Genomic DNA, 24003 nt, shown 5'->3' with positions numbered 1-24003 from the left:
CTATACAATATTTTTAGTCTGTTATAATATTTGTCTTCCATCAATCAAATGCCAAAAATTTTGAAGTTTGAACTTTGAAGTGTGTTTTCAATTTAAAAATAGTACAATATTTGCAAATTGCAATAATTTCATAAAGATAAGCCGGAGGTCAAGTTACTAGTGTTTCATTCGTAGAAACCAATCGAGTGATGATTACCAAATAAAATATCAAAAGGAAACGACAGTGTAGCGTAGAAATGTGTTAACTTATTACCTACATAAATGAACATTTCTTATTTAAGTTTTTAACCTTGACTTTCAAGTTATTTCGTATTAGATAATATAAGTAAAGTTGTTAGTAGTTTTCCTTGAAACAAAGGTTAGTACTTTTGTCTATAAACGCAGATTATAGCGTATATTCCAATTTGAATACTCTAGGTTATGTTATGTCACAATATATTTGAATGATGTATAAATTCATTTAATATCATAATTTTCATCTTAGTTTGTGGTATTCCTACAACCTTGTAATAGATAGAGTTTACTAAAGGTGGTAAGGCTTCTCCATCCTTTTATGTATTTTAGTATTTATTATGTTGTTGTTTCTTGTATATTATCTGTTTCTTCATGTTACACTGCATTGCTAACTATGATTTTGGTGTATGAGCTAGGTGTAATCTATTACTGTTATCACACACACTAATTATGACTTCTGGTCAATAAACAATTCAACATGGAACTGTTGGGTGTAGCTTTTAACCCTTATAATATTATATCATGAGCTCATCTACCATAAATTAGCATATACCAGTGGGAGGCACAAGATTCCGGCTAGATTATGGGTACCACAATAGAGCCTATTTCTGCTGTGAGGCAGTAATGTGTAAAACATGAAAATGGCAGTGAGATTACTGGGCAAATGACACTTAACATCCTATGTCTCAAGGAGACAAGCCAATTGTAGTCCTTCTCAGATTTTTGGGTTACTTCATTTAAGTCGGTGGGGTTTATGGGTGAATGACTTGTTCTCTTGATCACTTTCTCAAAAAAAAATTACCTGTTACAGGATTTCACCTTATTAACCTTATGAAATCAGCAAGTTTCACCATCCCTGGGTATGTCTTAGGTCGGTGTGACTTGCGCACACAGTGGTCTGTCAATGTATATTATTTTATGTGTATTAATAGATTGCTTATAATTAGGCAGTGAATGTATAAGAAAGCTAGCTATAAGACTATGCAAATTTAACCATCTTCTAAACAAAATAAGAGTCAGAACTTGGTCAGGGTGTAGTGTGCTGTACCACACTTTCAATTTTGGTGTATCTGAAAAATCTTGTGCATTGGGGCGCTTGCTTGATTTCGGAAGGTTAATTGAAATGTCTGTATTTTGTTTCAGAAATCAAAATGCTCCTGAGGCAGTATAAACAAATATTACAAATGCATAAAGCAATGCCTGTATCACAGTGTATATGTGGACACTTGTATTATAAGCACCAAAGATTAGATAAGTTGTACAGAGTACATTCAACACAGAGTGATCAGCATAGACAGAAAGTTGTCATTGAGACCAGTACACCAAAGATAGTGATAGATAAGATCCCACATTCTAATTTAAAGGTGTATTGGAGGGATAAAGTTGATCCATACATACAGTTGTCTCGGTGGGACAGACCTACAGGTAATTATAGTATTCTATTCTATTCTTCCTACTATGGCTTCTGTGGAAGGTATACCACAAGTTTGCCAATGTCATGTTAAAGTACACCACCAAGCTTAGAGTATTTTTGTATTCTAATTTGATTGGTAGTGATTTGTGCTAAAGATTGAAACAAGTTTTATTTTCTTATTTTATACCTAAAACAAATATACATGCTGTTAGACTAAAAAGGACATAAACAAATATAATTACATAAATTATTACAAGTACTTAATGATATTTACAACTAAATCTTATTCTTCTTAAGTAAGTAAGTAGTAAGTAATTCTTCAGTTCAGCTATTTGGCGTCACATGGTAGCTGAAAGAGTAATGTTTTTAGCCTATCTCAGGCTTACTAACTATTTGCAAATTTGTGCCATTTAGTAGAATATCTTAAACACACAAGCATTCCAGTTTTGCAACAGAAATAGATCTGAAGTAGGGAACCCAAAACCAGATTATTATTTAATTCGAATTTATCGAATTGTTTGTGTTGGTCAAGAATAGTATTTTTTATTTTAGCCTTTTAATTGGAGAGTTTAACATTAGTAACTATCACTTTTTCTCCATTCCTGCCTTTCTGTGGCTACTCTACCCTATCACCAGGTGTTGCATAGACACATCGCTTTATTGTGTGCCTTCTATGTCATTTATCACGGCGAGTGTTCCAAAGTTCTAATAAATTCCACCTTCGCACAATACGCCACACATTAGGATATCATCCCCACCATCGGGATATGTGGCGTTCCTCTACAGTGCGGTTATCAAGGCACTTTCTTCCACATACTACAAAGCTGTGGAATGAGCTTCCTTGTGCGGTGATACCGGGACGATACGACATGTGTACCTTCTAAAAAAGCGCGTACACCTTCCTTAAAGGCAGGCAACACTCCTGTTATTCCTCTGGTGTTGCAAGATAATGTGAGTGGCGGTGATCACTGTACACCAGGTGACCCGTACGCTCGTTTTTCCTCTTCTTCCATAAAAAACTAATATATCAGTTATACATGATTTCAGGAGTTTACCTACTCTATTACCCTGGCGCCTGGTCAATAGCATTGGCATCATTACCTGGGAATGTAGACGCATATACCAGTTTGTATGTGGCTGGCTTGTTCCTGGCCGGAGCTGGATTGATGAGAGGCGCTGGATGCACCATCAACGATCTGTGGGACAGAGATATTGATGCACAGGTATTTTAAAAAGCTTATATTCCTCGACAGTTGACATACCATAGAGACATTAGGTCTCTATGGTATGTCAACTGTCCATAGAGACATAGATACATAGGTTGCCATTTCAATTACTCTCTCAGTACTTAATCACATCCTTACATCCCTACTTCCCTTCTTCCACATCCCTAACCTACTAATATTACTAATGTGAATAAAAGTTTGTTTGTTACGCTTTCACGCCTAAACCACTCAACCGATCCATGGTTCCCGCATGATATGTGAAAAACTGAAATTCACGTCGATGCGATAGCTATACCAATAGTATAGTAAGTTTAGTTTGCCATAACAAACTTCCTTGAAATAAGATTCATATAATATTTTGGGAACGGGAGCGAAAACGGGAACCGGAACTACTGGAATATCAAATGAGATAATCTTCAATTCCAGACTCGCTTATTATTTTTAAAACCCTTTATTTTCGCGGACGAAATCGCGGGCATCAGCTAGTTCAGGTGCTTTTTTTTTCATATTGAATACTCCATGTAGTGGCTTGAATGTTTCCATTAGGGCAATGAAATTCCAGAAGAAACAACTCTTCCAATTTCATGGTGACCATTTTGTGAATTCGCCATCTCGGTTGTTTAACTCCGTCAACGGAGGCAATACAGTCAGTCAGAGGTGGCGAACTGGAAAGAGGCTCACTTGATAGGAAGTGTTGAGGCAATCGCCCATAAACATCCGCAGCACCAGGGGTCAAGAGATTCGTTTGCAGGCTTTTAAGTTAAGGATCTATTCTATGGAAGGTTCCTAAGTCATATAGTCCCTTATTTTCATTAAAATAAAACTCGCGGTTGTACAGAAGCTAGACCTCAATATGAGGCGGGTGGATTTACACATTTTGATGTAATGTCCGGTGGTGGAATTCGAGTGCTGGTATCAACCCGAACAACTGAGCAATTACCGTAATAAACCCACATCTTAACGCAACGCCAAAGAATAAAGCCGATCGGAGATGACTTGATGGTCAATGATTCGAGCCACTCTGCGATAATGAGCCCTTTAAATGATAAATAATCCAGTAATTTCTCACATGATTTTCAGGTAGAAAGAACGAAGAATCGTCCTCTGGTCTCCGGGGTGATATCCCAGAAGCAAGCGGTTGGGTTCCTTGCTGCACAGCTGAGCTTGTCCCTGGGGATTCTGCTGCAGCTAAATTGCTACAGCATAGTGCTCGGTGCTAGCAGTATGTGTAAGTACAGCTTGGCTATTATGACCTGACTAAATTATTGTAGCGCAGAAACGTACATGGCGAGAACTGTCAAACTTTAAGGCATTGATAATTTTAACAGCTCCGTCAGCAATACTCGTAGCTCAGCGGAAAAGTGTTTACTTCAGACCCTGTAGACCCGGGTTCGATAAACCTAACAGTGTTTGGAAATTTTTGGGTTTTGTACATTTAAAAGACATTTCGAGTAAAATTTAAATTTAAAGATGGAATGGAGGAGAATCATTTTGAAAGTAGAACAGTCTCGGGGATATATAAGCCGTACGAAGCGTGGCTTACGGCAGTTCTAGTTCAGAAAGTAAACGAAACGAAAGTAAATAGGAAAAGAAGAAGATAGAAAAGAACAGTGTTCGGTGCGGTGTGATCTGTTAAAGGTAGCGCCGCCCGCAAGAGGGACAGCGGCAAACTGTCGAAGTACAAGTTCAGAAAAGTGAACGCAAATATAGACTCGTTCCTATAAGCGGAGTATTATTTCCAATCCCTAACCCACTCTCGTGGCAATATGGACAAATCATTTGATTTCAATAACAAATATAGCACTCTGGTTGCATAATGTTCTATTCTATTAACTTTTTAATAGCAGCAATATTCATTATTGAGAATACATTTGTATTTAAGTTATTTTTTAATTTTGTGTTACTCATGCGGGAAAAGTACTATCTTGGCGCTCGCTATTGCGGTTGAAAAAGAGCCGTTTGCCCATTTTCAAATTACGTCCGTGCATTTAGTGCAAAATGTTTACTTGTCGCAAGCAAATTTTACTTTGTACACGCAAATTATACTTGGCACACGCAAATATTACTTGGCACACGCAAATATTACTTGGCACACGCAAATATTACTTGGCACACGCAACTTTTACTTGGCACACGCAAATATTACTTGGCACACGCAAATATTACTTGGCACACGCAAATATTACTTGGCACACGCAAATATTACTTGGCACACGCAAATTTTACTTGGCACACGCAAATATAGTAAAGTATGCCAAGTATGGCACACGCAAATTTTACTTGGCACACGCAAATTTTACTTGGCACACGCAAATATTACTTGGCACACGCAAATTTTACTTAGCACACGCAAATTTTACTTGGCACACGCAAATATTACTTGGCATACGCAAAATTTACTTGGCACACGCAAATTTTACTTGGCACACGCAAATTTTACTTGGCACACGCAAATATTGCTTGGCACACGCAAATTTCGAAATATCAAAACTGATGAAGTTGACGCGCCTGACAGTTTAATTAAATAAATAAAATTATAATTTAAGTTACAAAAGTTTACAAACGAATATGGAGTCGGAAATAATACATAAATCGTGTATATTTCGTAGTATTAAAATTTTTACGAAACTATTTTTTTCACTTTTTGTTTTACGAAAGAGGGGTCACTTGAATACAAGTGAGAACTATCGCCCACACTTTCTTACAGGAATCACAGGAGCGTTGCCGTCCGATCAGAAATGAGGATGCGCTTTTTTTGTGTACAAGGAATCTCTTTCCACAGTTTGGTTTCCACTATTGAATAAATAAGAGAATATATATAAAAACTTACAATTTTTTACAAATTAAATTTGTAACCAAGTATTGTAATCGGATATAACTCCCCACAGGCTGTTGCGTCAATACAACACTATAATTTCAAACAAGCGATCTATAGATGTTTTTGGAGATACAGTTGCACAATTTAAGAGGAACCTGACACTCTGATTAGTAAAATTTAATGAACTAATTTATTAAAAAAAAGTGTGTGCGTGTAATCTTTACGCGCGATTGAAATAAAACTTAATTATAATTAACTTTAGGAATAATTAACAGATACATATGTATATATATATATATATATATATATATATATATATATAAATATGTTATTTTCGTTTGCCCTTGCTTGTCCCACCTATTCTAGGACATCCAGTACATAACAAATATTCTTAAAAAGTTGAAAGAAGAACAAGAAGATTTAATTTATACCATTAAATATACAACGTGAATCAAAAAGGGTATACTATGCTTTGAACCCGACATTCCTTAGGTCATCTCTAATGACTATGTGAAGTCAGAAATGAATTGGCGTTATATTTGAATACAATATTTAAAGTCCACAGTTTTCGCAAAAACTATGCATCCCGCAACCCTTATTAGCTGTTTTTCTTAACTCTCTTTGACCTAAAACAGATGAATAACGTAGATGTGACATTATATCAGATAATAGTAAAATGCCTACTATTCATTGCACCTGTGAGGAAAATTATAATCTCATTTTGCCATGAAGACGAAGTTATTTTGTATGTGCATTTTCTTTAGCTGACATTGAAAATCATTCTAAATTTGTATTTACTTTAATTACCAATAAAGATTAATTAATACCAATAAAGGTAATTCTAATCCAATTATGAAACTCTGTAAATCATATTTTTAGGTTAAAAAGTTCGGCCTATCGGCATTTTTACTCTTTGAAATGTGTGAATGTGAATATCATGATAGGAGACTCTGTGATTGGAGAATGTTTATGTGTTTGTAAAATCAAAGGGATGTGTTGGAAATTAAATGAGTTCTCATTTTTGATAAGTTATCACCTAAGCACTTTAGTGTAGGATTATTTGAATGATTGATGTCTCAAGGTGACCAGCGCAATTGTAGTTCCGCACGCGTTTTTGGTTTTTTCTTAACTCTTGATCGGCACTGCATTTGTAATGGGCAGGGCGTATCAATTACCATTCGCTGAATGTCCAGCTCGTCTTGTCCCTTCTTAACACAAAAAATGTATTATCCAATAAAGATAATTCTAATAGGCTCCTATTAAGAAATTGTTCTTAGAAAGTAGCAGACCAGAGTTTAGAAATGTGGAGGCTTGCCCCTATTATGTGGGTAAATATGAACCTTGTCCAATTTAACTCCCAGAAGACTCAAGTTTGCGCGTATACTACGAATAAAACCCCATTTGTCGTATCACCGCTCTTTGACAACACTTCCTTTACATCCTCGCCTAGTATCAGAAATCTGGGTCTCGAAATCTAGAGTGATTGTTAATTTCGAGGCCATCTGGAGAGCAAAGCCAAATAGGCTGTCATCTCTGGTCTGGCGCACCCCAGTATCAGCTCGATCCATTTGACCGCCTGCAACGCAGAGCAGCTCGAATTGTCGGGGACCCAGTACTCTGTGAACGGCTTGATCACTTGGCGTTGCGTAGAGACGTCGCTTCATTGTGTGGCTTCTACCGCATTTATCACGGGGAGTGTTCCGAAGAGCTGTTCAACCTGATTCCTGCCGCCGAATTTCACCTTCGCACGACACGCCACAAGTTACGATATCATCCCCACCATCTGGATGTGTGGCGGTCCTCCACAGTGCGGTTTTCAAGGAGCTTTCTTCCTCGTACCACGAAGCTGTGGAATGAGCTTCCTTGTGCGGTGTTTCCGGGACGATACGACATGGGTACCTTCAAGAAAAGCGCGTACACCTTCCTTAAAGGCTGACAACGCTCTTGTGATTCCTCTGTGTTGCAGGAGAGTGTGGGCGGCGGTGATCACTTAACACCAGGTGACCCGTACGCTCGTTTGTCCTCCTATTCCATAATAATAAAAAAAACCTCCTTATAACTGTATCACGTGTGATGTACCTGGGCTGTTTTGAATGTACTAGTGATGAAATAACTAGGTATCTACTTAGGTACCTAACTACCTAAAACATAATCAACATGACGTGATGTGGTGTTTTCTGTGTATTTATTGTGAAACTCAAGGAGTGTTAAAAAGCTGCGCAGCAAGATTGGTATGTACTATTATTATCGAATACCTAATGTTTAAGTCCTTAGGTAGGTTACCTAATTTTGTTTACAAACAACGGCTCCGCCCATATTATATGGCGGTCTCTTTAAAAGTTAGGGTTGTCTGAGAAAAGAAATTGAAAAATAATATTTTTATTTTGTAGGGGCTTTTTTATTATTATTTATTCAAATTTAAACATCACAATACTATTGCATATGACTGCATCATAGCATTGAAGGGATGTTATACCCTTTTTGATTCACGTTGTAAACTAACATAAATTGAGGCCGTGTTATTAAGGACGCGTTCTCAAAACAGAGAGGTATCGAATCGCACTACTACACTGACACCGCTCAAACACTTACATGTACTTAAAGTTAATTGCGGGAATCAAATGAATTTGATACTTTAGCAAGTTTGAATTTTATTTTTTTAATACATTTGTATTTTTGATAATTGGTTGATGTATTCGTTTAGTAGTTAAATATTTGAATTTTAGATGGCAATTCTGTCGCATAACGTCGTGTGCAGTAAACGCAGTTTTTTTTTAATCCAAGATGGCCGCCGCAAAAAATTATGATTTCAACAATATGGGTATCTTATCCGAGGTTATCGAGGGTGCAGAGAACAATTAGATAGGTCTTTCAAAATCAAATTTTGAGATTTTTTAATTAGATTGGTAACGGAATGTGTTTTGTACATATTGTCAGTGAAAAGTCGAAACGAAAATATTTCTATATTTAGGAAATGAAGAATTAATTTAGCATGTGGGATATTGTTAGACAGGCCTTTTATAAGATAATTTAAGTTTATGAATGAATTCTAATTTTGACGATATAAATGACACCCATGAAGAAAATTTTGTAGATTTCATAGGCGCCATCATGGATTTCGATTTAGGCCCGCTATTCGTTATTGTTGACCCCAAAATCCATGAAAATGACACCCATGATAAGAAGTTGGTAAATTTTAAAGTCGCCATCTTGAATTTCGATTTTGACCCGATATTCGATATTGTTGACCCCAAAAACTATGAAAAGGACACCCATGTAAAGAAGTTGGTAAGTTTCATAGGTGCCATCTTGGATTTCGATTTTGACCCGATATTCGTTATTGTTGACCCCGAAAACCATGAAAATGACACCCATGAAGAAAAGTTGCCAATTTTATAAGCGCCATCTTGGATTTCGATTAGACCTTATATTTAGAGATGAACTTATAAATCACTAATTCTTCAAAAAAAATACAGAAACATAATTTATTGAAAATCTGTCTGCGTACAAAATATGTAAAGTATCAAAGACAGTATTGTATAGCTTATAAAAAATATTCATGTTCGTACAGCGATCTTTCCGAGTACGAGCTGCTGCTTACAACCGACACAGTGTCTACCCACGACGGCGGCCGAGCGCGGACTGAGGTTATTTCGAATTCGATAGATCTTTCCGTGCAATGCGTACGGAGTGACAAAATAAAATAACCCTTAATACCACACTTTAAAGGTCATGCTTATCAGAAATATATATGAATTTTAGACGATTCATTTATATTTTTTTCTGAGATTATTTATTAGATATTCATTAATTTATTTCCCGTGTTTTTGAAAATATTATATCTGCTTTCCTTACATAATTTTTAAGAGCCAAAATTGTGTAAGTGGTTGCAGAAAACTGATCCTGAATCCCCATTTCGTCAATTTTGCGTGAAGAGGTAACGGATAATCGTTTTTACGACATAAAATATCAAAATTTCAAAGCAAACATTTCCCGCTAATTGGAGATAAAGAAGTAATCTATTTGTGGCAATTTTTTGTTTTGTTAGACTTAGTTTAATTTCATTACTACCGAACCACCACTCTACCGAAAAATATCTTATTTTTGTCGGATTCGTAAACGCGTCCTTAATAAATAATTGAATAAAAATAATTAATATCACACATATCAATATAAAGTTGTTGTTGAATATTAATGAATATGGCTCTATGGGCTCGGACCTTTTGCCTGTCAGATGGACGAAGAAAACTTAACGAATGTCGCAAACGTCAGACTGAAAACTTTTATTTATTGTTTATTACAAAGTAGTCATAAATGAATAAATACACTTGGAAATTTTAAGAAAATATTACGGAGCAATTTGAAACAATTTCTTAAACTATTAACTTATAATGCCTAAAAATTTTAAAAGTTTTTTCTGCCGGAAGTACTAACGTTACTTCCGTCAAAAAAATATTCTGAGTTACCCCCAAGTCACGCCTAAAGATGTTTTACTTCAAAAACGCTTTGGCAAAATATATTGTATATTGTATTTTAGTGATTATATTGAAGTGACTGTATTGTAGCTTGTAATTATTTGTGGAATTAATTTATCTTTTTATATTGTTTAGACATGTTAGCGTTATAGGACTTCAATTTACTTGTATATAATTATTATGAACTAAATTGTTTGTATTTTTATGTGCATGATGTGTTCACGTGTAATTGCAGACACACATTTGGACTTTATGTTACAATCTTATGAATTGACATCTGTATTCTGTGTTAGTGTAACTTGAATAAATAAACCAAAATTTATGAGCGATGCGGTACTCGACCCCAAGACTTCTCGGGTTACGTCTGAACGTTCTTTCCAACTGAGCCAACCATTCGAGTATGCATGGGTTGTAAATTTTGTTCAACTCTCAGGTTGTGTCATGTTGTCGCATCGTTTATAAATTTTGGTTACAAATTTAATTTGTACAATTTACACCGGAAGTGAGGCATATCGGTTTAAAAATAACATGTTGCTTGCCCTTTTTTCTTTTTCAGTTTTCGTAATAACATATCCCCTTGCGAAACGTTTCACGCGATACCCTCAATTGTATCTCGGGGCAACATTCAACTGGGGCGCACTTCTTGGGTATTCAGCACTACAAGGGCAAGTGGATCCTGCTGTCTGCATACCTTTGTACACCGCTGCCATGGCTTGGACCGTGCTGTATGATACTATATATGCACATCAGGTTTGTTTTTTTTGAAGTGCTATTTGAGTTGCGGAACTAGCGTTAGGACACGTGGGCTGATCGAAAATTCGTAAGACTGTCGATGAAATTATGGATGAAAGATTTATATTTCTAACTAATTATTGTTCGGCTTTTTTATGACCGTAAGGGACGAGACGAAAACTACGTTCAGCTGATGGTAATCGATACGCCCTGCCCATTGCAATGCAATGCCGCTCAGGATTCTAAAAAAACCCAAAAAGCACTACAATTGCGCTCTTCACCTTAAAACAAGATGTTAAGACTCATTTACCCAGTACTTTCACTAGCTACGGCATTCTTAAAACATTACACGAAGAGGATATGCCCCCTATACTATATATCTATTATTCATAATTTGAGGTAGTTTAATCTAGTTGTAAGTACACAAATTGTAATATTTATTTGGGGCAAGTTCATCTATGTCACTGTCATCTATACATCTGGGCATGTACCACTAAAAACATTACACGAGAAGATATTTCTCTCTTTTATGTATCTTTTAATTATTATTTGGGATAGTTTAATCTAGTTCAATACAGTCGGAATTGCCTCTATTTGTTACGCCATAGAAAATTTATAAAATAACATTTGTTTCAGGATAAAATCGACGATTCTAGAATAGGTATCAAGTCGACCGCGTTGACGTTCGGTGCTAATACTAAACCAGCCTTAACGGCTGCTTTAGCCATCAGCTTAGCCGGCTTCGGATTGGCCGGCAATGCGGCTGGCTTGGCATGGCCGTACTACGCGGCTTTGGGTGCCTATGCAACTCATGCTGGTTTACAGGTATGTATATATCACTGACCTGTATAAATACCAGGCCATGGCCGGGCTGTTCCATATGTTTGACAGCAAATTTTTTGTGCATATTTGAAGGGCCACTCGCGAGCGTCCAGAGAACTAATTTTGACGTATAATACAAATGGCTGCGACAGAAGCGTACAATACTCTGAAGTAGTTTTGCATTTCTTTCGTTTTCCGTGTTATTTATACTTCAAGAATCAACGTAATAAAGTACATAATTTTTTTTTGGTAAATAGTTTCCCACCATCTATCAATGTTTGCTGAGGTTGTCATCACTAGTTTTAGTACCGCAGACTCTCGCTACATGGCCAACAGCGCCAAAATGGGGAATATCAAACAGGCACAAAAGCACTTTGACAGCCGCCAGTCCAGTGGTATATAGTAGAGGTCATTGTTCTATCTTGATCATTTGAGTTTAACAGTCTTTGACAGTCTCAGAGAATAATTTAAAGCAATAAATATTATGACTGTTCATTGTCAGTACATTTATGAAAATTTAAAATACGTTCACAAAAGTCACCTTTTTGCTCTTAATTGTGATTTTCTTTATTATAACACTAGAAATAAGACATTGCTTGTAACTAATTCTAATTGGCTTCATAAGATACATAATAATAGCTTTAAGGGTAAATGTATACACTTCTACAATAAAGTCCCAGCCACTGTTCAGGCATTATCTATTAATAAATTTAAATATTTTATTAAAAAATGGCTCTGTCATTAATCCTGCTACTCCTAAGCTGAATATCTAAGTGATCCGACAGCCTGGGACTAGACTATGATTATTTTATAGCAATAGCATGACAGTACAATATTGTATATTTCATTAAAAAGAGCGCAAAAAAGAAAGCTGGGAGAGTTTCTTGCGTCTCTTCTTCTCTCTCAGAGTGTCATTTGTTACCGAAGCGGTAATAGTATCTAGTATATTAGAAACGACATCAAAAGAATTGTATAGGAATCAATTTTGAGAAAATAAATGCCTTTTATCTTTCTTATTGGGCGCTGTTTATGCTTTTTACAATAGGATTAACAATTAAGTTAAAAAAAAGTGTGTGTGTACTTATTCAGGCATTTATACTTTGGCGTAACAAAAAAAACCTTTTCAGATATATACACTTAACCCAGACAACCCAGCAGACTGCGCCAAAAAATTCAAATCGAACACCTTAGTCGGGCTTATAATACTGATGGGCATCATCGGGGGAGGTTATCACACATATCTGGAGAACAGGAAGAAGAATAACGGGAGTGACACCAGTGCTGCCAGGAGCTGTTTATTCGGTTGATTTTTTACCCCATAGCCCAGTGGTCAGTGACCCTGCCTACTGAGCTAGAGGACCCGTGTTCTAATCCCGGTAGGTGCAAACATTTATATGATGAATATGAATGTTTGTTTCCGTTTCATAGATTTTTATATGTATTTATGTATGTTTAAGTAAGTATATTGTATTAAATATATCGTTGTCTTTGACCCATAGTACAGGCTACAGTTTGGGGCAAGATAATCTGTGTAAAAGTGGGTCAATATTATCTAAAAAAAAATATCAGTGCGATATATAGGTTAGGTATATCTTGCAATAATGTGAGTATTGTACATATTATATATATTATGTTAATAGTAGCACATAACATGTACTAGTCGACTCGTCATACGTTGCCCTTTCCAAATAAAATATTTTAATTATTATTTTATCAAATTATTAAAACTTTCGTGATTCATTATTAACTTATTTTTTAATACGGATGTACTCGCGACTTATCGGTGTCCTTCATCAGGGTGAGTGTGGTGGGTTCGCGATAACGTTCCGTCTGATACTGCGGACTTGTGTTCGTAGTGCGCGGCTTGACAGGGCGGGAGGGCGCCGATTTTTTTTATGAAAATAAAGGACGAGACGAGCAGGATGTTCAGCTGATGGTAATTGATACGCCCTGTCCATTACAATGCATTGCTGCTCAGGGTTCTTGAAAAACCCCAAAAATTCTGAGCGACAACTACGCTCGTCACCTTGAGACATAATATGTTAAGTCTCATTTGCCCAGTAATTTCACTAGTTACGACGCCCGTCAGACCGAAACACAATAATGCTTACACATTACTGCTTCACGGCAGAAATAGGCGCCGTTGTGGTACCCATAATCTAGCCGGCATCCTGCGCAAAGGAGCTTCCCACTGGTAAAAACTGACACTATGTCACTATTGGTGTCCAACGGTGCACAAAATGTACTCACAATGACCACTACGTGATCTTGAGTCTTATTGTGAGATGCGTTTTGTAACACTGGTTTCCAAGTAGGTGGACCTCCAAATGTTCCGAAACTAGTCGGTAAGTGAGTAAAGCCGTATTAATAAATAAATTATTTTATCAATATGTTAAAGCCAGCAAAGCTGTTGTTTCATCTTTGATCCAAGTGGAAGCGTTCATTCGTTGCTGAAATGTTTTAGTGTTAATTAAAATGTATTATAATTTGTTGATATTGTTGAAAAAGTTACTGAAAAATTAACTAACTGAATGTATTACACCTGAATACATTTCCATCCAAAATTACTATTTTCAATATATTGGGTTACTGAGTTGTGCATCCTTTTATAATTTGAAAAATAAAGTTGTAGCGGGATTAATAGACAGCATATCTCTATTCTATTCTATTCTCTATATTGTGATTTAGGTGGAAAGGTCACGACAATCGAGCCAATGTCAGGTTGAGGTAGCCTACCAGGTAATGAGTAAAGATACGGTGTTGAAGAGCATTCCAGTTTAAAATGATCATTGTTCAGTCCGTACAGTCACTAGCAACTGAAGTTGACAGGTCTGTCTAACTTGTTGCCAAATTAGCGCCATCTAGTTGCGGGAAATGCTGGCACATTTGCCACAGTCTATCAAATCACACTGAAAACTGACGTTTGACAATTATTTATAGATATCAGCACTGGAGTTGCGTGAGTTATGGCAACACTTACTGAAAGTGCATTCTTATTTTTTTTAGTATGTTTTATTTGGGGTTGTTTTGTTGGTACTAGATTCTTTTAGACCGTTGTGGTTATTATTAAAATTCGTTTTAAAGTATTTAATTTATGGATAAAAAATGGGTTGTTTACAGGATTGTTAATAAATAACTAGACGCCATATTTTTTAATAACGGGTAATTTTTAAATTTTAGTATAATTTAAGGGTTCAGTAGGCTATTAATAGTCTATGATTTTTGTGCTTTTTAACGAATCGAAGACGTCGGATGTAATCAGTTCAAAAGCAAGGATTATAAGTTCCTCTAATATATGATAACGATGTGATATTGCGATATTTAGAAGTTATGTTATGTGTATTTTGGGATAATGCAATGCGTTTTCGGTCGATATTAAATTATGATTAAGATAACATTATTATTATGAGATTATTGCAGAAACGATGACATTTTTATTATAGGTTTGCCGACAACAAGTAATGTAATGTATAATGGAGAAGGTACCTCGGTATTGTTTTTAAAATGTGTGACGTCACAATTGTCGACTTGCTGGTGATCACTCATAATTGGATCATCGAAAGAAATCTGCTCGAGTATTTGATCACCTTCGTATATTCCACGGGCAGCGTTACAACGTCTCAGAGAGCTTCGTGAAGTACGACAGCCCGAGCACGAATGCGTCGAGCGTCGACAGTATGGCCGTATTTATAGAGCTCGGCGCGCATGCACGTGTTGTCAACTAATGCTTTTTACAATATTTTCATATTACAATGTATTCTAATGACGTTTTATTAAAGCTGTGTTGGATTTGCGCCGAAATATATTATAAACTGTCTTGGTGTCGATTGTCAAAAAACGAAATCACCTGCATTTTCAAATGTTTTTTTTAGAAAAATAGATTATTTTTCCCACTTTACTCGCATAATAATCACATAAAAATATTGTGTTCTTCTTTTCACTCGATAACTATCATGTGATTTGTAAGTCCGAGGGTAGTAGTAAAATGTTATAAAATTGTCATCGTTTCTGTTCTATCACAGAGAGAGCCACGCTCTATTGCTAGTCTTAGCTTATAATACAATTAATAACAATAATTGTTTAAAATATAATATAGTGTACAGTATACAAATAATACAAAATTTTATCAACGATACAGGATTCGAATCCGCGACCTCTCGCGTTCCGTGCGTGTGCTTTTCCAACTAAGCCAACCGTTCGAGTGACGTATCTTTTATAAAATATTGTATGCTTTGTTCAACTCTTAGTTTGTAGCATGCTACATGTATTAATCCCAGAAGTGAGGGTTATCACTTTAAAAACATTACAAATTGTTTAGTGTACAGTTTTCTGGGTTGGGGGCGTTCGTTGCTAAGGCCACGCCCATACAGCGACACGTAATTATGAAATAAATGCGTTCGGTAGTTGATAGATTTAGAATAAACTCGCTCATAGACGACCTGACATTGTGATCAATTTTAATGGGTCAATGTGTACGTAAGGGCAGTAAAGTCCTCGAATGATGCCCATGTACCGGAAGTTAGTAGGACCCCCACAAGATGGACGGACGATCTTGTGAAGATCGCCGGAATACGTTGGATGAGGGCAGCGCAGGACCGATCGTCATGGAAATCTTTGGGGGAGGCCTTTGTCCAGCAGTGGAAGTCTTCCGGATGATGATGATTAATGTAACTAACCCACAGGTTAGCTGGTATAATATTATTATTTAATTGGATTAACGGATTATTTTAAAGGATTTAAACGCGTGTAATTGTAACCGTGTTTTAACATCAGATTTTTCGTAAAAGTAACATTTTTATTATTATTTTAGTTATGCGGACCTTTCCAGATCACGTTTTCAGGAGAATTTTATTTGAATAGTTTAATATTCAAATTACTAACGTGCTAATGCCAAGCGTGGCAGACCGTTTACGACTTTTCAATCAAAGTCGTTTACGGCGACTATAGAATATTTCTCCTATCTCGCTGTATCTCCGTTAAAGATGTTCTTCTCCCTCGCACGCGTTGTTTTTCTCGCGCTAGTGTATTGTAAAACTACGGTTAGTCCCTATACTGTTAAGTTATTATTAAAGCTTTGGTTATGTTATTTATAGATAAGATATTTTATATCAAATAAAATTTGAAAAAAAATATTATGAACGACGCGGGTCTCGAACCACGACCTGGCGTTCCGTGCCAGTTCTCTGCCAACTGAGCTAACCGTTTGAGTGACGCATCGTCATTAAATCTTGTTTACTTTGTTCAACTCTCAGGTTGTGGCTTCATCTACAGGATCTACTTCACAGTTGATAACCTGCTCAACCCCAATATATGCATATTAGGAATTTGACTTGAGATGTCGCTCTTGTAAATCTAAACAATAGTAGATGAAGCCAGAACCTGAGAGATGAACAAAGATACAAGATTTTATGACAATACGTCACCCGAACGGTTAGAGCTCTGGCACGGAACGCCAGAGGGTTCGAGTCCCGCATCGTTCATAAAATTTTGTTTTCAAATTTTATTTGTGTATTAAGCCTAGAAGTGAGGGTTATCATTTTAAAAACATAACAAATTGTTTATATTTTATATCTCTTAGTATTCGCCGAAAAGTCATAGAAAAGTTCAAAGTGTATAAAAAATTCATAAACTACACGTTTTCGATAATGTTAATCCTTAACCTATAATAATATGTTTATAATCAAATAATATGCTTAGATCATTTATACGTCTAGAATCTAGAAAGATTTTTTTTTTATTTTGAGCAATGCACGCACACTAACACAAATACAAATCGCGAGTGTTAAACGTAGCTTGTCACGCACACTAAACTAATATTCCTGGCCTGTTTTCATCGGTTGTCTAGCAGCAAGAGACTCTATCTAGAAGTATAAGTAATCCAAAATAATATGTTTTAATAAATTGAGCGACGCAGAATAACAGATACTCAAAAGTCAACGCGTGGATATCCATGCACGTTATCCTTTCAACTTATCTTCACTTGAGACTATTGTCCGGTGTGCTTCCTCTTATAAAAAAAAACATGGCGGCCATTTTGTAATCTGATCATTCGCCATTTTGTTTTTCATTATCTGTTGTTGAAAACTGGAGGTCTAACTTATATCAAGGAATTAATTGCCCATAAACCTAACGGGCGATTTTTATATTCTTCTTTTATTGTAATTTGGTTTGAGCTTGTCTTGTTAACAAAGCTATAAATAAATAAATATAAAAATTCCGTTATTATAGCGACGGTAGAAATACACTCTCTGTCAATTTAAACTTTGTTGCTATTGCGGTTAATCAGATACCCATTCCCTAAATATGCAAAAGTACCATTTCCTTCAACGCTAATGTGAGCTGCGGGAATCACTTTGTCGAATCAATTACCAACTTCAGTCCTCCCGATAAGCGCCATCCATTAATTACGTCAATCTTTAAATTCACCGGTGGGAGGGTTATGGGTACGTTGTGGAACGGCGCCTATATTGTAATGCAGGGCGTATCAATTATTATCAGCTGAACGTCTTGCTCGTCTCTTCTCTTATTGAAATAAATAAAATAAGGAAGGGGGAGGGGTCTAACCCAATGTAACATTGTGAGACAAGGAACAGTGGGGATTAGTATAACTCGAAAGTTATCTGCAAGGAAATATTACTAACTCTATCTTTATTTTTAAGGCTTTATGTAGGCTTAAGTCGTCGGTAAGTGCCAGGTCACTGTCCTCCGATCTATAAAAAGTAAAATTGAAAAAATATGACGTCACAGCACGGGAGAGGGATTTCACAGATACAATTTTTGTAACCTAATTTATGGAAGGCCCCGTATGGCACGCTTTACGGCCGTTTTCAATAACCTATCTACGCTTAGTTTAACTTACGGATACATTGCTGTCACCGTTTACGGCAGTTCCCAATATACTATCTACAGATAGAGATAAATTACTACCTCCTACTGTCAGTAATTAGCTGTAAATAATCTGAAGCTGTCCCAATATACCCGATAAGTCATTGTTATCGCCTTATGTTGGGACGCGTGAATTGCAATTTCCATACAAACTTTATATCGCTGGTAAGCTATATGGGTCCCCATTGACAAACAGCGTGCACGGATAAGGTTAGTTACCGTCGATAAGTTTATTGGGACAGAAAAGTCAACGATAGTTACGATTTTTATCTCAAGGAAGAGATAGACTGAGTATTGGGAACGCCTGTTAATGACAAGATCTTATCTATCCATAGTTATAGTCCAATGCTATCTGTCAATAGGTTATTAAAACGTAAGTAAGCGTAAAAGGATATTTGTCTACCTCTAGTAAGTTAAACTAAAGATAGATAGGTTATAGAAAACGGCCGTTTGGAAACTTCTAGACTAGAGGATACTCCTAATTTAAAGGCCGAAACGCATTTCTTCACCCCTGGTGTTACTGATGGGTTGACTCATGACTTCCCATCACCCAAGTTTCTTGCCCTTTTATCCCCATAAACATAAAAAAGGTGATGTGTCAAAAACGAAATTGAAATATCATAAAAAATATCATGAAATAGTATTACTGACTTATTTATTATGTATTACACTAAATAATGTTAATATAATATTATTATGTAAAATGGTCTATTTGTTAATATTAAAATGTTCTTGCCATTTTCTTGTTTTATTTCCCTGTGTTTGATTTGGTTCGATTGTAGTTATAAAGTTCATTTAATTATATTCCTAAGCCACTTTACATACCATATCAAATACTAATTGGAGCAAGCAGCCACTTTTAAGTTGAAAATCGTTCAATTAAAAATAAGTTGGTTCAAGAAGGTAGCGCGAGTTTTTTTATAACTAGGGACGAGACGAGCAAGACCTTTAGTTGATGATACGCCTTTCCCATTACAATGCAGTGGCGCTCAGGATTCTTGAAAAACCAAATATTCTACCAAAGAATACAACAAGTCTCACTCCGCAAAATCAATTATTTATTAGGGATTAACATTTTAAAAGGCCTGAATTTTAAGCAATCAACACAGTAAAACACCATGATTGTATTCAGTATGTGTCAGTATATACAGTATGGAACTAACTTACATGAAATAAATGTAGGTACATACTTGTTAGCATATTTGTTGACGATATTCGTGCATTGGTTTTGTCAAAAAGTAGACTTACCATTTTGCGCAAATTTATACGTACTGTGTAGTATTAGTTAACTGGGTCAAGGGTTCAATGAACTTGAATATTTCAATAGTGTCATAAGACGGCCTTGCCGCCAGTGGCGGTTTTCTTTGGCAGCGTACACGTGCCGGCGGTGTCTGACGGTCGCGGGCGGCGCGATTCAAAGTAAGCTCGAAATTCGTACGGGTGGGGTAGGGTAAAGATATCTTCTATCGATAATTAGCTTTCTTTAAAGGGAGTTGTAATCGATAAACAATAAGTTATTTAAGTTTATTTTAAAATTGTTGTGGAATTAACAATCATTATTGTTGTAAAAATACACTACACCCTAGGTATTTAAAAATAACCAGCTTCGTGATTTTGTTTTTATAAATTATAAAGGAGTTGAGAGATAATTATTGTGAATAAGGAAGAACTTAACAATAACGATTTATTGCTTGTTTCACATGTTACGTATTTCGAAAGCAACCTATAAAAAATTCGTACCAAATTACTTATTTGCTTCTCAAAAATAACTCAGAAAACAGTGGTTTTGTAAGTTGAACTTACGAAAATAATTTCTTTTTTACAAAATTTACCCATTCATTAATTTATTAATAATTGTTATAGTTTGTAGGCTAGTTTATCTTGTTGGTGTATGTTTAGAAAAGTATCGATATAATAGAATCGTGGGGTAGGTATGCTTTACATCTTACGTAATACAAAGCAATCTAATTGTTAAAAATCGTAACAACTTGCCCGTTTGATACTCAGGATTTTTTATGGAGAAATGAGCATTGAAGACCTTTAGAAATGTGTACATACTTTATTTTGACATTTATCCACGATACACCGCACAAGGACGTTCATTATAAATTCATTTCGTTCATTATAAACCTATTTCTCAATCAATAATTAGTAAACTGAGCTCAGACCACTTTGGTCAATTAGCCTCTTAATATTGAAGGGAACAAATGTACTTCAACTAAAAAGTTTATGTTTGTTCCGGTAAACAATGGGCGAATCGAGAAATATAGAGGCAATGTTTCAGAAAAACTCTCAAACTTGTATTTGAATTATAACAGTACTCAAATGAGATGTATGGTAAGTTATTTAAAATAATTAAAACAGAGTTTGCTTCTATATTTACTTCAAAGACAGTCAACTCGGGTGGTCTCTTGTCATTTAACAACTGGGCAACAGCTGGTATTCATAGGAGCAGACAACGGTTATATGAACTATATAGTGAGAGATCATCATGTAATCATGGTGCATCTTTCTTTGTATATGTGAAAAAATATTCAAAATTATTTAAGAAAGTATGTACTATTGCTAAGTCAATGCATATTAGAGAAATAATTAAAAGTGCTTCAAATAAAATAAAAATGACTTGGAAAGTTATTAACTGGGAATCTGGAAGAGCGAAAGACTGCAAGTTTGAATATAATCTAATAATAAACAATACAAAAATCCACTCTGAGCAGGAAATAGCTTCTGCTTTTGAGAAATTTTTTTCTGACATTCCAGTTTCCATCTCAAGCACCCTTGTCTCCTCCACCAGTGTTGCCGAGTCACTTCTTTTGGAAAATGTTAAGGAATGTAAACAAAATTTCAAATTCAGTGTTGTTAGCCCAGCAGAAATAATTAAAACTTTCAGATCCTTAGAAATGAAAAAAACTGCTGATATATGGGGCATATCTGTAAAAATAATAAGTTCTGTTATTGACGTCATAGCACCATATCTAGCACTAGTTTTTAATAGCTGTATTGAACATGACGTGTTTCCTGACCTTCTGAAGTATAGTAAAATTACACCAATATTTAAATCGGGACTCACTTCTGACCCGAATAACTATCGCCCTGTTTCGGTGTTGCCGACCCTTAGTAAAATTTTTGAAAAAATTATTTTAAGCCAAATGCTTACTCACTTTAACACTTATAAGTTACTTCATATAAAACAATTTGGCTTTACTAGGGGACGCTCGACTATGGATGCAGGTGTTGAACTCATCAGGAATATTTTTGAGGCCTGGGAGGAATCACAGAATGCACTTGGTATCTTTTGTGATTTATCTAAGGCTTTTGATTGTGTTCAACACTCTACGCTGGTCAGGAAGCTATGCCACTATGGTATAAGAGGATCTGCACTCGATCTTCTGATCTCATATTTAAATAATAGGATTCAGAGGGTCGAGGTGAATGGCAGGAGATCTCCTGGGACTCCTCTCGGCATGGGGGTACCACAAGGGTCTATTCTTGGACCCTTCCTCTTCCTAATTTATATAAATGATCTACCTAACCTTGTAGAAAAAAAACACAAGGTGGTATGTTTGCGGATGACACCTCACTTATATTCAAAGTGAAACGAAGCCAAGTTTTATATGACGAAGTAAACAATGCTCTATCTGACATCGTGTACTGGTTTAGCGCCAATAACTTATTGTTAAATAATCATAAAACCAAATATATTAAATTCACCGCGCCAAATGGCAAAAATGTAGATGCGAATATTTTATTAAATGGAGAGGTGGTAAAACCAGTGGAATCTGCTATATTTCTTGGCATTACTCTTGATTCCAAATTGCAGTGGGGCCCCCATATTGAAGGATTGGCGAATAGGCTTAGTTCTGCAGCATATGCGGTTAAGAAAATCAGACGGTTAACTGACATAGATACGGCGAGATTAGTATACTTTAGTTATTTTCATAGTATTATGTCCTATGGTATATTGTTATGGGGCAGTGCGGCCGATATTAATACTATCTTTGTGCTGCAGAAGAGGGCTATTCGCGCGATTTATAACCTAGGTCCTAAAGAATCATTCAGAGAAAAATTTAAAGAAATAAACATTTTGACTGTTGCTTCTCAATACATTTTTGATAATGTTTTGTATGTTTACATTGAGGAATTTTCTAGAAACTGTGACATTCATAATGTTAACACGACGAACAAACATAAACTTGTTATGCCTACTACTCGGTTGGGTCGAGTTAGTAAGTCTTTTGTTGGGCGATGTATATGCTTCTACAATATGATCCCAGAAAATGTACAAAACAAATGTGTTACGAAATTTAAAAGAATTGTTTAAAAACGTTTGTGTGGGAAAGGTTATTATAGCATAAACGATTTTCTTAATGACACCACGGACTGGGATTAAAGCGAACACCCTCAGGCTCTTTAATTATTAATGTTTATTGTACGATATTACATTGTAATCCATATTTTATATAAAAAAAGCCCGCTGAGTTTCTTGCGCCCATTCTTCTCAGGTCTGAGGCAGTCTCTTTTGAATGGGTGGTAGATTTTGACGTTCAATAAGTGATTATAAATCCTATTTTGAATAAAAATATTTGAATTTGAATTTGAATTCCACAGCCTGCTTGGTTGTACGTGGGAGAAAGTAATTCGAAAACCGTACTGTAAAGTAATGCCAGACACCCCGATGGTGGGGATGACATCCTAATTTGTGGCGTGTCGTGGAAACCAGCGGCTTCTTCCGAACTCTACCCTTGATAAATGCGATAGAAGACAGAATTGAGCGGCGTTTCATCTGTCTCACTCGCCCACATCGAAAAGGTGTTGTTTGATCGTAACAAAAATATTTTTTAAAGTATATCTAATAAATAATTTGTTAAAATTATTAAGATATTCGAAAATCACAAAAAAAGTAGCCATGTTAAGGTATTTGGTGATGGTTGCTAAATAAGTATAAAAAAGTGTCGATAAACTATAATTGTAAGGAATTCCCTATTAAGGAATTATTTTTTCGTTATTTTAAGTGAGGCTAATTTGCATTTCGCATTGATTTCATACTTTTTGCGCGATTGCCTCAAACGATTGACTATGAAAAACTAATTGAACTTATTAATTGAAGTTCTAGCTAACTAGCTGAATTTCTAATTGTAATTGTATCGAATCTAATTGTATTTGATAATTTAACTTTTAGCTAGTAAAATTAACAAATGCAATTAGTGAAATAGACACTTATTAACTAGGTCCTTGACTTTGTGTATGTGTAAATTGTGTTTTTAAGTTAGTTGTTATTATTATTATTACTGTGAATTTGACATTTATTTTTCGGGACAACATTGTACGGCGATGTAATTTGTGTATTCATTAAGAATGTGGTGGACGTTTTGAAAATTTACGTTTCCATTATTATTC

General features: G+C 35.7%; 1 protein-coding gene across 1 annotated transcript; it reads left to right on the top strand.

Annotated features, from left to right (window-relative positions):
• The first annotated feature begins 1381 nt into the window (after positions 1-1381).
• On the top strand, positions 1382-19344 carry LOC126975367 (4-hydroxybenzoate polyprenyltransferase, mitochondrial). Its single transcript, XM_050823218.1, has 6 exons — positions 1382-1659; positions 2696-2871; positions 3955-4102; positions 10724-10917; positions 11536-11724; positions 12849-19344. The coding sequence occupies exons 1-6, from the start codon at positions 1386-1388 to the stop codon at positions 13026-13028; spliced, it is 1161 nt and encodes a 386-aa protein (XP_050679175.1). The 5' UTR covers positions 1382-1385; the 3' UTR covers positions 13029-19344.
• Positions 19345-24003: the final 4659 nt, after the last annotated feature.

Source organism: Leptidea sinapis, chromosome 2 (assembly GCF_905404315.1).
Source record: "Leptidea sinapis chromosome 2, ilLepSina1.1, whole genome shotgun sequence".
Taxonomy (NCBI): Eukaryota; Metazoa; Arthropoda; class Insecta; order Lepidoptera; family Pieridae; genus Leptidea; species Leptidea sinapis.
Note: the sequence above shows the minus strand (reverse complement) of the source record. Positions and strands in the feature narration are given on the sequence as shown.